At 42.4% G+C, this 17,854-nt stretch overlaps 1 protein-coding gene across 1 annotated transcript in view; it reads left to right on the top strand.

Annotated features, from left to right (window-relative positions):
* LOC121551139 (protein shisa-9B-like) overlaps window positions 1-12,318 on the top strand; it is a 32,511-nt gene extending 20,193 nt beyond the window's left edge. Inside the window, exons 3-4 of the mRNA XM_041863692.2 lie at window positions 8,299-8,457; window positions 11,817-12,318. Of these exons, the coding sequence (XP_041719626.1) occupies window positions 8,299-8,457; window positions 11,817-12,235 (578 nt within the window). The 3' untranslated portion in view covers window positions 12,236-12,318. The remainder of the gene's footprint in view (window positions 1-8,298; window positions 8,458-11,816) is intronic.
* The last annotated feature ends 5,536 nt before the right edge of the window (window positions 12,319-17,854 follow it).

The raw sequence follows: 17,854 nt of genomic DNA, 5'->3' as shown, positions 1-17,854 counted from the left end.
TCCCCTCACAGCTCCGTAGGCAAGCACCATGGTCTTGTAGCAGATGCGAGCTTCAACTGGAAGCCAGTGGAGTGTGAGGAGGAGCGGGGTGACGTGAGAGAACTTGGGAAGGTTGAACACCAGACGGGCTGCGGCATTCTGGATGAGTTGTAGGGGTTTAATGGCACAGGCAGGGAGCCCAGTCAACAGCGAGTTGCAGTAATCCAGACGGGAGATGACAAGTGCCTGGATTAGGACCTGTGCCGCTTCCTGTGTAAGGCAGGGTCATACTCTCCGAATGTTGTAGAGCATGAACCTACAGGATCGGGTCACCGCCTTGATGTTAGCGGAGAACGACAGGGTATTTTCCAGGGTCACGCCAAGGCTCTTCGCACTCTGGGAGGAGGACACAACAGAGTTGTCAACCGTGATGGCGAGATCATGGAACGGGCAGTCCTTCCCCGGGAGGAAGAGCAGCTCCGTCTTGCCAAGGTTCAGCTTGAGGTGGTGATCCGTCATCCATACTGATATGTCTGCCAGACATGTAGAGATGCGATTCGCCACCTGGTTATCAGAAGGGGGAAAGGAGAAGATTAGTTGTGTGTCGTCTGCGTAGCAATGATAGGAGAGGCCATGTGAGGATATGACAGAGCCAAGTGACTTGGTGTATAGCGAGAATAGGAGAGGGGCTAGAACTGAGCCCTGGGGGACACCAGTGGTGAGAGCACGTGGTGCGGAGACAGCATAGTGGACTCTCAACAACTAAAAGTTGATACTTGTTAAAAAAGTTAGAACGATAACTTTTATTTTTCAGTGGCAGAGGAGAGTACAGTAGTCCTTTTGAAGTGGTGCTGACAGTTGTTTCATGTTTGGTTCACGCCTCCTGTCCCTGACTCCCACTGCCCTCCTCCCACTTTTTAACTCTTGCTACATTATCCTCTTTCATATTAATTGGACTTGCTAAGGAAAATAAACACCCTCCCTATTCTCCATTCAAAAGCATTATCTCCTCTCTTTAAAGTATTGTAGTTCTGTGCAATGGCCTCTTTAAACCCTTTTTTCCTCCACAGAAAACACTGAAACGTTTCAACAATCATCATTCATTCATGCTGGGGTCCCTCCAGATGTCTGTTGAAAGCTCTACTCCCCTGTTGTTCCTGAACCGTCTCCTGTTGGAGAGTATCTATGGGGACCACTGTGCAGCTGGGGGAATTTGTTTCTAGAAGGCTGTGTAGTATTTCATAAGAAGTTCCAAGGTTTCTGATTATCATAGTCAGTAGCCCTCAGGGAACCTTTAGGTCCAAATCTGGTGGGCAAGTTGCTAGGGTAGTTTCTATGAACTTTTCCCATTCTTCATATTTATTCCCCTGTGGATAAGCATGAAATTAAACACAGAGGACCAACTTCATAATTTATTTTTAGCAAAACAAAAGTTGATTTTGAACTGCAATTTTTTTGCTGTTGATGCTGTATTTTTCTGGGGATAAATCGATTTGAAGCCGTCCGTTCCTACATTTTGGTTCGGAACTTCTGAAAGATCATGCAACTTTTCTGATCATGAAACATATTTTTCTTTCCTCTCCAACCAAAATTGATTAATGCACCTGCTGTTGGCTACAGCACTCTTGGCCCAGATGTCAGACTAGACATCTTTGCTTACATCGCTGCTGCCTCCTGCCTTTTGGACCTGTACATCCAGCGATGATTGTGTTCATCATCTGGAGAAGAGAAACCTTCCAGAGGCTGCTGCTGAGTCACGAGCCAGGAAGCATGCATAACTAAAGCTGGCATATTCATTAAGTAGCTGTCTGGGAAAAATTGACTAGAATCCAATCAAATCGCCTGCCAGCCGGGAAGACGAGGAGAACAAAAGCTCTGGTGACATTTCAGCGATAGCTGACATCTCTTCCCTGACGAATGGTCATTGCTACCAAGACCCTGTTTCGAATCAGAACATCTATTTCAGTCCACTTGGCATCAGTCTTTTCACACAGACAGAACCATTTTGGCCTAGATTTGATTTTCTTTTTATCCCTTTCTTTCACGGCTCATTGTCCACTATCCAAAGCAGATGATAGTGTTCCGCTAAATTTGTAAATGCACATGTATTCAGTATAATAGTTGTGGAGCTAATTAGAATGGAACATTGTGTACTAGTTGCAGCATTGACACACAGGGTTCCACGTCCACTGACCACCTTATCAACTAACTAACATGAAACCAAGCAAGAGAGGCTCTTTTCTTTTCACACTGTGGTGTGTGTGCCTGATTAGATGTTGCATGGTAACAATACAATTAGGTATTATAATGCAGCAGATCTTACAGATAAGACATTTTATTTTATTTAACCTTTATTTTATCATTACAAACATTACAAACATTGATGTTGACTACTCAGTAATCCTCATGTCTGTATTCTCCCCTCATATCCTCAGTGCAGGAGAGAGATGTATGTGTACAGTAGCATACAGTTAAAACAAGATGTGACTCCTATTATGCGAACTGCTTGGTCAGATTTAAAATCAAATCAAATTATATTGGTCAAATACACGTGTTTAGCAGATGTTATTGCGGGTGTAGTGAAATGCTTGTGCTTCTAGATCTGACAGTGCAGTAATATTTAACAAGTAATGTCTAACAATTTCAAAACATATACCCAATAAAAACACATCTAAGTAAAGAATGGAATTAAGAATATGTACAGTACCAGTCAAAAGTTTGGACACACCTACTACTCATTCAAGGGTTTTTCTTTATTTGTAAAACATTTTACATTGTAGAATAATAGTGAAGACATCAAAACTATGAAATAACACATATAGAATAATGTAGTAACCAAAAAAGTGTTAAACAAATCTAAATGGATTTTATATTTTATATTCTTCAAATAGCCACCCTTTGCGTTGATGACAGCTTTGCACACTCTTGGCATTCTCTCAACCAGCTTTGTTTTGTGGAATTTATTTCCTTCTTAATGCGTTTGAGCCAATCAGTTGTGTTGGGGGGCTCCCAACGTAAAGCATGGAGGAGGAGGTGTTATGGTGTGGGGGTGCTTTGCTGGTGACACTGTCTGTGATTTATTTAGAATTCCATGCACACTTAACACAGCATTCTGCAGCGATACGCCATCCCATCTGGTTTGGGCTTAGTGGGACTATCATTTGTTTTTCAACAGGACAATGACCCAAGAAGGAGAGTGATGCATCAGATGAGCTGGCCACCACAATCCCCCGACCTCAACCCAATTGAGATGGTTTGGGATGAATCGGATGGCAGAGTGAAGGAAAAGTAGCCAACAAGTGCTCAGCATATGTGGGAACTCCTTCAAGACTGTTGGAAAAGCATTCCAGGTGAAGCTGGTTGAGAGAATACCAAGAGTGTGCAAAGCTGTCATCAAGGCAAAGGGTGGCTATTTGAAGAATCTCAAATATAAAATATATTTAGATTTGTTCAACACTTTTTTGGTTACTACATGATTTCATATGTGTTATTTCATAGTTTTGATGTCTTCACTATTATTTTACTATGTAAAAAATAGTAAAAATAAAGAAAAACCCTTAAATTAGTAGGTGTGTCCAAACCTTTGACTGGTACTGTACATATATGGACGAGTAATGACAGAGCGGCATGGACTAAGATACAGTAGAATAGTATAGAATACAGTATATACATATGAGATGAGTAATGCAAGATATGTAAACATTATTAAAATGACTAGTGTTCCATTTCTTAAAGTGGCCAGTGATTTCTAGTCTATGTCTATAGGCAGCAGCCTCTAATGTGCTAGTGATAGCTATTTAACAGTCTGATGGCCTTGAGATAGAAGCTGTTTTTCAGTCTCTCAGTCCCAGCTTTGATGCACCTGTACTGACCTTGCCTTCTGGATGATAGCTGGGTGAACAGGCAGTGGCTCGGGTGGTTGATGTCCTTGATGATCTTTTTGGCCTTCCTGTGGCATCGGGTGCTGTAGGTGTCCTGGAGGGCGGGTAGTTTGCCCCCGGTAATGCGTTGGGCAGACCGCACCACCCTCTGGAGAGCCCTGCGGTTGTGGGCGGTGCAGTTGCCGTACCAGGCGGTGATACAGCCCGACAGGATGCTCTTAATTGTGCATCTGTAAATGTTTGTGAGGGTTTTAGGTGCCAAGACACATTTCTTCAGCCTCCTGAGGTTGAAGAGGCTCTGTTGCGCCTTCTTCACCACACTATCTGTGTGGGTGGACCATTTCAGTTTGTCAGTGATGTGTTTGCCAAGGAACTTGAAGCTTTCCACCTTCTCCACTGCGGCCCCGTCGATGTGGATAGGGGGGTTCACCCTCTGCTGTTTCCTGAAGTCCACGATCATCTCCTATGTTTTGTTGACGTTGAGTGAGAGGTTATTTTCCTGGCACCACACTCCCAGAGCCCTCACCTCCTCCATGTAGGCTGTCTCGTCATTGTTGTTAATCAAGCCTACTACTGTTGTGTCGTCTGCAAACTTGATGATTGAGTTGGAGGCGTGCTTGGCCACGCAGTCATGGGTGAACAGGGAGTACAGGAGTGGGCTGAGCACACACCCTTGTGGGGCCCCAGTGTTGAGGATCAGCGAAGTGGAGGTGTTTGTTCCTACCTTCACCACCTGGGGTCGGCCCGTCAGAAAGTCCAGGACGCAGTTCCACTGGGCGGGGTTCAGACCCAGGGCCTCAAGCTTAATGATGAGCTTGGAGGATACTATGAACAGCATTCTTACATAGGTATTCCTCTCGTCTGTGGATCTATTGGGGCGGTAAGCAAATTGAAGTGGGTCTAGGGTGACAGTTAAGGTAGAGGTGATATGATCCTTGACTATTCTCTCAAAGCACTTCATGATGACAGAGGTGAGTGCTATGGGCGATAGTCAGTTAGTTCAGTTACCTTTGCTTTCTTGGGTACAGGAACAATGGTGGCCATCTTGTAGCATGTGGGGACAGCAGACTGGGATAGGGAGAGATTGAATATGTCCATAAACACACCAGCCAGCTGGTCTGCACATGCCCTGAGGACGCGGCTAGGGATGCGGTCTGGGGGTTGCGAGGGTTAACACGCTTAAATGTCTTACTCATGTCGGCCACAGAGAAGGAGAGGCCACGGTCGTTGGTAGTGGGCCGTGTCGGTGGCACTGTGTTATCCTCAAAGCGGACAAAGAAGGTGTTTAGCTTGTCCGGAAGCAAGACGTCGGTGTCGGTGACGTGGCTGGTTTTCCTTTTGTAGTCCGTGATTGTCTGTAGACACTGCCACATATGTCTCGTGTCTGAGCCGTTGAATTGCTACTCCACTTTGTCTCTATACTGACGTTTTGCCTGTTTGATTGCCTTGCGGAGTGAATAGCTACACTGTTTGTATTGGGGCATAAGTAATGGGGATTGTATGTCCTTTTCACCTTTTATCCTCCGTTTGGCAATCTACTGAAGTGTAAACTTACCAGGGAAATCTACTCTCAGAAAATGTTGACTTGCAAAAGGAGTCGTTAAGTTCTTAATTGGCCTCAATGTGCCTCCGCAAATATGCCATTAATCACGGGCAGTTATTATGTGTAACATACAAGTTGACAGCCTGTTTTGATCATCATGATTGGGGAAGCGGAGCAGGGGGTTCACACTGTAGATATGATTGAATTCTGGCCATAATTATTGTTAAGTATGATATAATGTGATACCATTATACAGCATTTATCATAGGCTCTACATTATGTAGGAATTGAGGAACCTAGAGCATTGATACTAATTGAGTACTGCGCCTGCGCATGAATGTGCTGTGCTTGAACTTGAGTTTGAACGATAAAGTCATGTCAACGTTATCTCTGTTTCAAGTATAATTTAGTGCTGTTTGTGTAGTAGGAAGAACACAACAATTCTACATTAAAAAAGCATTCACACTGTAGTAAATGTTGCCAGTTCTTCTACTACTGAACATTCATATCTGTGAGATGAGTAATGAACTGGAGGTTCTCATCTCTATTTTCTAAAGCAGATATTTATAGTTCTTCATTTATCTCAGTCTCAAAGGTACACTCACCTGAATTATTACACAGATGTCATGGTAACTTCTTTTCCTTTGCTCTTCTTAATGAATACTGGTTCACTATAAATAATAATCTGACCCTTGTCTTTTGATTAATCATAATAATAATAAACAGTTACTTAATATTGCTTTTATATTACACAATTACTTATTAATGGTGCTGTGGAAATTAAAGTGTGCAGACTTGAATTAATATCTAATGTAGGACAGGGTCCATTAGAAGTCTGCTCAATATCTTCCCTTTTTCTAACAGATGTTATTTACAAGTGGTTCTTGCCTTCAAATTAATCCAGACCTTCAAGCAGTGCTGGACCATTCTATTTTACTTGTTGAATATGTGGTCATTCATAGGAAGCTATTGTTACTAACAGCATTTTGTGTCATAGGTTCAATCCACTGCTCAACAGGTTGCTTGTACTTTGAAAACTCATTAGTGTTCTCACTATGCCCAAGCAGCAGTTTATGGGCACTTACAATGTCTACTACAATGATTCTACTCTGTCAAGGTCCTGGTATTGTTCCTCACAGTGGGCTGTGGGCATCAGTATTGGAAGAGAGTTATGTTAACATGTGCAACATGAATACTGATACAACAACAACATGGGCTGAATGGATGTACAGTATTACCTTGACCAATCAGTAACTGCTACAGCCATACTGGGGGAATGAATGGTATGGAACTCTGCTATTACAAACAATATCAATATTGATATATTAGTTAACTTTACATTATTGATATTCTACTGTAGATAGCTTCTGTAGTATTGCTGGAGCTATTAAGGTGGCATTCACCGTCCCCCAAACTGCCACCTGTGCGTGGGTGCAGTCTGCTGTCTCCTGACCTCCTTTGGGTCCTTCGGGGCCAGTTGAAAATGATGCCCACAACATCTGGTTGCTCTGTCATGCCAGCAGGCAGGGGGCCAGTCAATTTGCAACGGTTCCATGCACTCCTCAATTAAGCAGATGTCTGCATGCTGGATGCTGGATTAGTACCATCTTATAAAGAGCAGTCATCACACTCTCTCTCTCCAGCTGAGTCCCCAGGGAGGGCCAACCAGCACGGGGTGCAATGTTACCAAGGATCTGAAACAATTACCTCTGTCCATTCTCATACATTCGTCAAATTGATTTCTATCAGGCCTATTGAGAGAGATATCAGCTGGGGGCTGAGCTATGCTGCTGTTGCTTTTGGCTGAGGCTTGTTTGGAGGAAACCAACTTCAAAGAGATTCGATTGGGAGAGGATTAGCACAGTGAGCTGGCTAGAGGAGCCATCTAGCTCGGAACGATGGACAGTTAATGATTAGTATCCCGGGGCTAACATGAAGAGATCAACTAACCAGAGACTATAACAATTGTGTTGGCAGGTCAATGCGATAGACCCCACGTAGGCAGGTTACACTATCATGTCTCGACTTCCACAGCTTTCCTGGGAGACACCAGCTCTTACATCTCACCACTGACAGGAAGGAAGAATCACTGATTTAAAAAATACTGCTGGTAGCCCTTTCATGCAGCTAAATGACCTAGTGGCCTCATGGGTGGAATGCTATTTATATCTTTCATAATTTCATAATCTATTAACATTATTTCAAATAAGCCACCGAAAATCTGGTGTTTCTATGTCAAATGGTCTACTGTGATTTATATAAAGTGTAATATTGGGAAGCAAACTCAAAATGTAATGCATTTCAACTCTACATCTGACATGATACAAGTGTCTTATTTTTTTAAGCCATGTGTTTGAGGTGTATACTTTTGTTTCAAAGTAGATATGTTTAAGACTACCAAGAAACACTGTGTGACCCTGATTTAGCCCACTGCAGTAAAAGGTCAAAAATATTGCCTCACTTAAGTGGAAAAACAATACAACAGTGCACAATCGAATTCGCTAACTTGCACATACATTGTAGCATTTATATGGGCCCATAATCTCAATCACTCAGATGGAACATCAGTATTTTTCTGCCAGACTGACACCTCTCTCTCTCTGCCATCTTTCTCTCTCTCTCTCTCTCTCTCTCTCTCTCTCTCTCTCTCTCTCTCTCTCTCTCTCTCTCTCTCTCTCTCTCTCTCTCTCTCTCTCTCTCGCTCTCGCTCTCTCTCTCGCTCTCTCTCTCTCTCTCTCTCTCTCTCTCTCTCTCTCTCTCTCTCTCTCTCTCTCTCTCTCTCTCTCTCTCTCTCTCTCTCTCTCTCTCTCTCTCTCTCTCTCTCTCTCTCTCTCTCTCTCTCTCTCTCTCTCTCTCTCTCTCTCTCTCTCTCTCTCTCCCTCTCCCTCCCTACAGAGGCTAACCAGATGAACAGTGTGGGTCCAGGATCATCACTAATGCCAGGCTTAGGGTCTCCTCCCCACCCCTACCCTTCCCTTGGACAGATCACTAGCCCCTATGAGCAACAGCAACCTGGGAAAGAGCTCAATAAGTACACCTCCCTCAAGGCTGTGGGTAAGAGACACACTTATTGCTCATTCTAAGATCTGCGGATATGGGAATATGGGAATATGCGCTGGGCTACTTCTCTGATTAACTTCATAATGAAAATAGCTAATCAGATTTCATCAGCTAATCAAAAGGGGTAATATATAATTTAATCATCATTTCAAATCTAACGAAATGCATATATTTCACAGTACAGTATACATGCCATGCAATATCAATGTCAGTCATTCATACCTATAGCATGTGAGAAAGGGAAACCATTCCACTGAAATGAATGGGAATGTTATTTATTTGGCCATCTGTTAAATTGAAGGCATCTGTTCTCATAAAAGAGGACGTGAGGATAGGAATATCAGCCGAGATTGCAAATGAGCATATGCCTCTGAAGTGTTGAACTTCCATGTAATCACACTCAAATGACACGATTAAATGTGGGCTAATTAACACAATGGAGATTTCGAATGATGAGCAAAAACACCAAGCAGCTAGTGTAGATATGTTCTGCTGCCTGCTGTAATTATCAATTAGCCTGGTCTCTGTCTCCATTCTAGCATGCTGTATGGTTGCTTACTGAGAGACACTATGTTTATGTGACACTTTCTGTTTAAAGAAAAAGCTCAAAGAAAGAGAGGCTCTCAACAAAAGTGTTTGCACCGTGTCAATTGTTTATTTCAAATTAGACAGGATAACAGATGTAGAATTTTGCCTTTCAGAAAGGGAGGAAAATTACTGTCATTGATTTGTCTTTCAAAACCTTTCAAGTCTCAAGGCTATCCATTGTTTTGCCTTTGTTGCTCTTAGGCGCCAATGAAAACCGTCAAAGACAGGGGTGTTCTATATCACCTATAGTTGTGCTGCTGCAAATCATAAATTAAGGACCTTGTGAAATGTTGGTCAGTCACTGTTACCTAAATCAACTAGTAAAGGTCTACACTGAGAGTCAACTCTTATTGACCACAGAACCAATATTAGGATCATGAAACCATATCTCTTCAATTATCATTCAACATTATATTGGAAAATCGATTATTCTATAACAGTTTGAGAGGGCAGGTATAATAAAGTCAACGTTACAGCTTGACCGACCCCTTGCACCAGGGAAAGGCACTATTTATTTCAATGTGTCTTATACCTCACCTCTAAATTCCCTGAGGGCTAAATCCAAGGTTTGGGAAATGATTAACCAAAATCTAGCAATCAATTATTCTCTCCTGCTGTCCCCCCAGTGATTTTGTAAGGTCACAGTATTGGATTTCTCACAGACGTTCACAATCTGAACTGGCTAACTTATAAAGGAGCGGGAGCCCCATCAGGGAGTGGTCTGCAGACATTTTGGATCTGCCTGCCGCTCTTCTGGCTGTAAACACTAGGCTAATTATTTCTCATGCCATTCCCCAAAAAGCTGTAATTATAATTGAGTTGAACATGACAATTCTGCAAGCAGCCTTCTCTTTGATGCATTAATTTCGGATACAACTCTACATGAAGATCTCTGCAATTTCAGTATTGGGTGTATGCCATAGACAGTGAATTAGATTGGGATTCTAACTTATGTATGGCTGTCACGTGCCAGGGGATATTGTTGATTTCCTCGTCATGTAGTTATGTCAGAGACTTTCCCTGTTATCTTTGCCTCTCCATTTGAAGCAAAATGCCAAGGTGCTGAACTAATGCCTCTCAAATTGAATGATTAATTAGACTTATCAAGAACCAAGACACACAGGAAAGCAACATCTGAGCATGTTGACTTTATCTCTAAGGGTTTTTTACACTGATTGACCCTCAAACAGTCAGTTGTTTTCTCCATAGACCAATAAGAGAAACAGGCGAGTAAGCTAGCGGAGCTGATAAACGCTCAGATTAATAAACCAGAGAGACGGCATCAGAAACCAGCTCTGCTTCTGATGGGGAATTAAAATAATTGATGGAGACATGTTTGGTAGCATTTATCACCCAAATTAAACAGGGTTCTTTTTATGGATTCTGCCCGATTCAATTAAAGGAACTTCAAAGCCCCTGGCCATAAATGGGGCTGGATGAGATGGCAGCTGTCAGCGTTGCAGAGGTACAATCACACAGAGGATGATGTGGCGGCTAGCATGTGGAACATTCACCAGATTTTCTCTGTGACATCATAGACAATCAGCTGAAACTTCTCTGACTGCTGATAATCTAGTGAAAAAGCGTCAAGCTGCAGACGGATCATTAGGGGATATAAAGACTGGGGGGAAACGTATCTAACGAGAGCTGCCCGGTTACTAGGGGATGGGAGGGAGATAAGAGGAATGAGTGCCGGTGGGGAAACTTACTAAACTGTTTGGGTTGAGTCTATGTAAACCACTGTGGTCCCCTCCCTCCTCTCTGATTCTCTGATGTGTATTAATCTGTGGGCCCTTGATGTGTACGCTCTGAAAGCACATTGTTCAGAGGGAGCTCTGCACTGCTCCTCCCTTGTTTGAGACGAGTCTCGCTCTAATGTGGAGGTGTCCGATCCAGAACATTGAGGCTGAGGCCGTCTGCCTCTCCCTCCGCCCGCCGGGGTATCAAAACAGATTAAAGGTCACCTGCAGGACATTCAATTAGAAAGTCTGAAATGTCACACAGGGAAATTACTAACGCTGTAGAGTATGGTCTTGCTCCACAATTAGTGATGGGATATTGTTTTCAGACCAGGTCTGCACCAGATTGGACATATCAAATGACACCATGTAACAATGTTAGTGGCTGTTATGGGCAAATTATGTCCGATATTTAAAGGATCTATTAAACACAGAGCATGAAATATACTATAGAAATCACGTAAACATTCCAGAATGCTCAGGGACATAATCGTTTGCATTTTACAATACAACTGTGCACACAGCCAGCTTTGAAAAGAGCAAACTCCCCAACCAATCTGGGGTTGTTTACTATTAGCTAAAGCCTGCATGTTTCCAAATGATAATGGAAATGTTTGGAAAATAATGTATAATCGACTGGCATGATGATATACAGTACATATCAACAACATTCAACACGGCTCAGGCAAAATGAATTATTCACCAACTATTTGCACCTCAGTATCCTTAAAAAAACCTTTAGCAACCATTTTCTCAACTGTTCCTCACTCCACATGAAAATGTGTAATCTACCCCAGTTTAGGATTAATATGGAATTCATATTTCATTTACATAAAGATAGATTCGTAAACAGATCAAAATCCTCAAATACTTCAACATCTCAACCAATCTAAATAAATCTCACCAAGGCAAAGACCGGAACATTTGCTATTGCCTGTGCATGACATTAACAAAATGGCTATCATTCCAATATTTTTTCATAGATGTTTTTTTTCCTCTTGTGTATGTGTGTATGTCTGTTTCCAGCGGAGAAGGTTAATGACAACTTCTACACCAACCGGCGGCACATGGTGGAGATGGCAGCCAAGGGCAGTCTCCCTATGCACCCGATGCATCGCATGGAGCAGGAGCCCAGCAACCCCTACAGCCCTCCGTTACAGCCTTCCCTAAAGCAGAACGGACACAAGTCCAAAAGCACCAAGGGCCACAGCAGCCACAGCAGCAGCTCCCATACCCTGGCCTATGGCTCCAACACCCTCGCCAACCCAGGGATGCAGATGAACTGGGACGGCACAGAGACGGTGGGCCGCCGGCAGAGCCACGGCACTAAGAAACACTGCACCATAGAGCAGGTGAACGAGATGCACAGCACCTCACGCAGCCAGCACTACATGCCCCCGCAGGCCTACTTTGTCAGCAACAGCAAGACAGAAGTGACTGTCTGATCTGAGAGCCCACCCCACCACCATAACCACTATAACCCCAGCTGAGAGAGAGAGAGAGAGAGAGAGAGAGAGAGAGAGAGAGAGAGAGAGAGAGAGAGAGAGAGAGAGAGAGAGAGAGAGAGAGAGAGAGAGAGAGAGAGAGAGAGAGAGAGAGAGAGAGAGAGAGAGAGAGAGAGAGAGAGAGAGAGAGAGAGAGAGAGAGAGAGAGAGAGAGAGAGAGAGAGAGAGAGAGAGAGAGAGAGAGAGAGAGAGAGAGAGAGAGAGAGAGAGATGGTCAGAAGGTTGCTGGAGAGGCTAAAGTAGGACAGTGGTCCTGGATTGAGTGCCCCTCTCTAGAGGTCCTGTGTGTCTACTAATGCGTGTGGCTGACTGTGCATGAGACAGGCATGTGTGGAACTCCTGCCAGTGGGGGGAGAGTGACCACAACAACATACTCCAAACCTCCAAGGTTTGGGTCATCACTGTATTGATGATTATATTGCAACTAATACAAACTAATCATATACTGCAAGTCAGACTAATAACATCAATGAGTAGAGCATAGCAATGATGGACCTCTGATGGACGGATTAGCCAGGGTGAGCCTGGAGCCATGCAGTGGTGGAAGAGACTGGAACTGTACAAAAGCCCAGTGGCAATAGACTTTTCCTATTGTTAGTATTAACTGAGATCTCAAAGGGCCTGAAAATGTGTATCATCTCATGTAGTTTCCACTGAATCCACATCGGATAAGCCAGTAGGTTTAGATCTAGACGCAGTGGAGCAGAGGAGCCGTTAGTAAAGGGATACATTGTTCTCCTCAACATTGATTGACATTTCCTCAGATGTTGTGTAGTGTATATACTGTGGGGGAACTTGTTGGTAATGCTCATGCTCGGAACCATAGGGAAACAGTGACAATTTCAGATATGGACAGTATACTGTAGACTCATTCAGAGCCCACAGAGCATGAGGTGGATGAGACTGCACCAAACCAGCTCTGTAGCCACAACCTCATACACACCCTACTCAGCTCTCACTGACGTTAGGGCTGTGCTTTCTCTGAGAAAACTATGAGATACTGTTCAAATCAAAGAGCTCGTCTTATAATTGAATTAAATGTCTTCATCTTGCAAACATGTCCACAGCTGTCAGTTGAAAATTGTGAGTTACATCTACCATTTAACATACTTTATTTCTGTTTCCATTCGACAATGCATTGTGTGTGTGTGTGTGTGTGTGTTTACCTTGGTACCTTAGAACAATGATAGAGAAAACACAGAAGGAATTGTATCCTTCCCATACATGTAATGTCACTGCCAATAAATGAGTGAATATATTGCCTATATATTTATGCTCATTCCCAAATTGATTAGTATGGGATTCATGTTGTGCAGGGGTGCCCGTTCTTACCCACCTCCATCAATACTAGCAAATCTTTACATGGCCTAGAGCATGTCCAACAGCCAGGCCCCCAGCTCAGACTGTTGTGGCACTAGAAAACTACTGAGGGCTCCTTTACGGCTACTCAGAGAGTTGGTAAAGGGTTGTGGATGTTCCTGAAAACAGCCATAAAAGGTAAAGCCTTGGTAAATAGAGTGGATTTATTTAATTTAGTATGAGATCAAGTCCTGGATTAAGACAGAGAAGGTCCTCTAAAATCACCATGAGTTGATGTCATTGCATGCACAAATCAAACTTTAACTATTTGTAAAAGAGAAATTGCAATACATGATGTACTAATTATTGATAAAATCATTATTTTTCATTTTCCTATGTTTTTGAAAGATTTTTTTTATTCTACAGTTGCATCAACTTTATAAGATATACACAAAGAAAAAATAAAATGTGTTCATTTTGAATAGCTGGAGTAGCCTACTAAAACATCTGAGAGTACCCATGTACAAACACACAGGTCAATGCCCTGCACATCCCCCAAGATGTGCCTGTCTTTTCCATTGGGCTAGTTGTGCATAATCAGATGAAAAATAGGACATTTTTCTCCCAACACTCCATTCTTGGGAGCTCACATGAGCAGCACAGTGCATTAGCATGCCACACTTACCAAAAAAAGCTTTTTAAATAAAGGGCTTCTGATGCGATTTGCAATGTGTTGCGATTCAAGAGCAGCCCACACTTTGTCTGCATGTCTTAATCATGCCTCTCAACTTGCCATGGCATTCCGGTGTCCATTAGTCTGTCTGCCGGTGACAAAGTGGTTCTAATGGCTGGAGGAGTGACAGCCTGTAGCTTGTCGTTCATTCTCTCACTCACCACATGAAGTCTGGTAAGAATAGCCGTGAGTCACATTCCCTACTTTTCGAACTTTAGAAAGCATTACAACAATATAACGTTTTCGTTGTGTTTGGTACAGTATGAAAAACCACAAGTGGACATTTTCAGATTAGACTAAGGGAACAATCATCAGTACCGATTCGCTAAGGCCTACTATACAATAAGTGCTTGTATTTTTAACCACATTTTAACCAGATATGTATTGTATAGTCAGGCACACAACTATATGTTTTGAGTGTGTGATCACGTTGTCAGTGAAACGTAATGCACCAATACCGTAGATTGCTCTATGCTAACAAGGAAGGCACAATCTCACAATCTTTATTTTGCTATTGCATGATGTAACTCACAGTCTCACAAACTGCAACACGTTGTATCATTGTTTCTTCACACAATCCACTTGTATGTAGAATTCTCTAGACTAGTCATGTATGCTGTTTTTGGCATATATGCAACGCATATCAGCTCAACATTTGCACCAATAAGACAGAAGACTTCAGAATACCAATGATGTGATGCAAAAAATGGAATACAAGGTATATTTGTGTATTACATTTGTCTATACAAAACAACGTCCAACAATGAAAATTGTAAGGAAAAGTACTGCAAATTTGCATTGACTGCAAAAGGGCTGATTCTTTAGGTCAAAAATCTAGGGACATATTTAGTATGGCTGTACAGTACATAGTTAAGGTGATGTTTTGGTAGGGCCATAGAATAAGTCTGTGCCTTGTGTCCAAATGATATGTGCACCTGATTGAATTGTCCAAATACTGACTGGTCTATGAACAGATTGATGCATAATATTATACTATATAGCATGAAATGAAATCACTGTTCCACTTCAAAGGACCCTCTCAATAACAATATCATATCCAACAAGAGTTCATTTTTTTACTATAATCACCAGAAAATGTGTGCAAAAGCCAACAGCTCCATTGATTGTAGATAGAGTGCACCTATTGTGCTGTATGCGTCCAGATTGCATTGAATGAGCTATTTTGTCACAATTTTAGTCACGGAGTGAACCTAACACTTAAACGTGTAGTGGTGAAGTGTAACTCCCTCACTAAAATAGCTTCCACTGATATAGCATAAGACATGTACATTACATGTGTAGATTAACATTCCAGTTGACTGGTCACCATGCTACCTATGGCATACTGTAAAGTAATAACACAATGGCCATTGATTCTAAATCATGTCCTTTGAAATTATGTAACTATTTATCTCCAAACCTTGCTCATTTCTCAATCTAAATAAAAACATTCTCTTGACATTGAACTAAACTGTGCTCCTGGCTGAGGCTGAATTTCATTCATAATGCAGCTAGTGGTCTTGGTTCCAACCTTTAGGAGTGGGAAGACGATGGTGCTCTTTCGTCATGCTGTCAGTGGATCATGTTATTTGTGAAGCACAACTGATTTTGTATTCTAACTAAATTAAATATTACTTGTCATATATGTGTGTACAAGTTGAGAAGAGGAAACTCCATTGTATTGTTCACATCTAAAATCATATTTACAATAAATCTGTTTCTTCTCAAGATGTTTGTGGTGAGGTACAGTATGTCCATGGTTTACATTATTTGAATGTTGCATTGCTCTTGATCTTACTATGATTAGGCTTTAGCTTTGAGGGCTAACCTTGTGTCACGCGGCGCAAAGGAGACCCAGGTTCGAACCCAATCGGTCACACATCCAGTTAACGTTTCTAGTGAACATGCAGTAGGTGGCATAGATCATCGTAAACTTGCAGAGATTCCTTTGAACAGCATCCGCTAGCAGCCATTCAGGGTAGACTGATTGTGTTCCCGTGCAGTCAGCTTAGCTAATAAAACCCCAGTCGTCCCCACGCCCCGCCTTGCTCCCTGTAATGAGAGTTAACCTGGCTGTCTAGTGTGATCATTTAGCAGCCCTGTTAGCTCATCTATCAGCAGGAGAAGAGCCCTGCCTTTCTCTTCATGTTGGGATGGCTCCTCATTAAAGTCCAATCTGACCCTGGGTGTTTTATTAACACAGAACTCTGCTGACCTTTCTATGGAGATTGTTCTCCTTCGACACCATCCATCAGCAGCAAGGCTAGGGTGTCAGGGCCACAGAAAATGTTTGCTCAAACAGGAGGTCTTTATAGGTACTTTAGAGGTACTATTGGGACACTTGGCTTCATTCTTTTCAATCTTCAAATTGGCCATTGAGTGGGGTAAGTTTAGATACAGAGAATGTTTTATTTCTAATGATTTTAACCAACTTTATCTAGCTAATCAGATTGAATTAGACTTTTTACAATTAAGTTATTTTGGGTAAAGTTCAGACTTTTTAACATTTTCGAAGACAGTGAGCAACATTTTGAGACGTTTACCTGATGATTTCCAAAACAATTGTACCACCTTAACTCCCCTGATTGAGTCATTACCATTGGCTAAAACTGTAGGATCCTCTAAAGTTCTCCACCATCCAACCAGTCGTATAGGAGATTAGCCAACATTGACGTGCTGACTGCGGTTTTATTACAGATGGAGATGGCAGCTGTTGAAGTGCTTATGTCACTCTCATGTGAAGTGGTCAGTATGAGCTAATCTCCTGCTTCAACTGGAACTGGAATCGATGCTGTGGCTCCCAGCAGACATTGAGCCTGTGGATGTCACGATGTAGTTGTTTAAATTGCTGGAGCTGAGTGTGACTGACTAGTGCAATAGAACTTCAGACTTGAGTACTCGGCACCTGGATGGCATGATGAGATAATTAGTCAAAGGAAATCCTTCCATGTCTTTAATGGGATGCCATTGTGTAGGACAGGACTCCCAGTAACTATTAGAACCCATAGCGTGGATTTGATTGCAGTCCCTCCTTGTCCATAGACTGCTTTCAAAGTAAGGAAAAATATATAAAATTTCATAATTTGGCTGAAATATCCCTTTAACTCCCATATGTTGGAAGAGGCTCGCTGAGACTAGCAAGTGGTTGCACAGTCATTCTAATGCTATAAGTGGTTGTGTTCCGAGACCATCTGGATTACCTTTTTTTGCTATCTGTGCTTATGAAACAAGGACATCTGCTCAAGAACCATTATCTGGTATCAGCAAGACCACAGATGCTGCCAACAGAGTCCCGACGCAGACTAATCCAGACTGCTCATCTGATTAATCATGTCGCAATGAAACTTCACTGTTCACAGAACTACTTTGGCATCCATGACTCATGTCCATACATGTATGCACAGTTTGGCACATTTGTTTGTCATCCCTTTTATTTCAAATGTCTGCAGCTGATAAACGTCACTCTAATGCCACTGTATGGTTCTAAGTGTAATTCTCTAAGAGGTGTTAAGGGTAATAAAGGATAC

The sequence above is a fragment of the Coregonus clupeaformis genome, chromosome 35 (assembly GCF_020615455.1).
Source record: "Coregonus clupeaformis isolate EN_2021a chromosome 35, ASM2061545v1, whole genome shotgun sequence".
Classification (NCBI taxonomy): Eukaryota; Metazoa; Chordata; class Actinopteri; order Salmoniformes; family Salmonidae; genus Coregonus; species Coregonus clupeaformis.
This window is presented reverse-complemented; position numbering and strand designations above follow the sequence as displayed.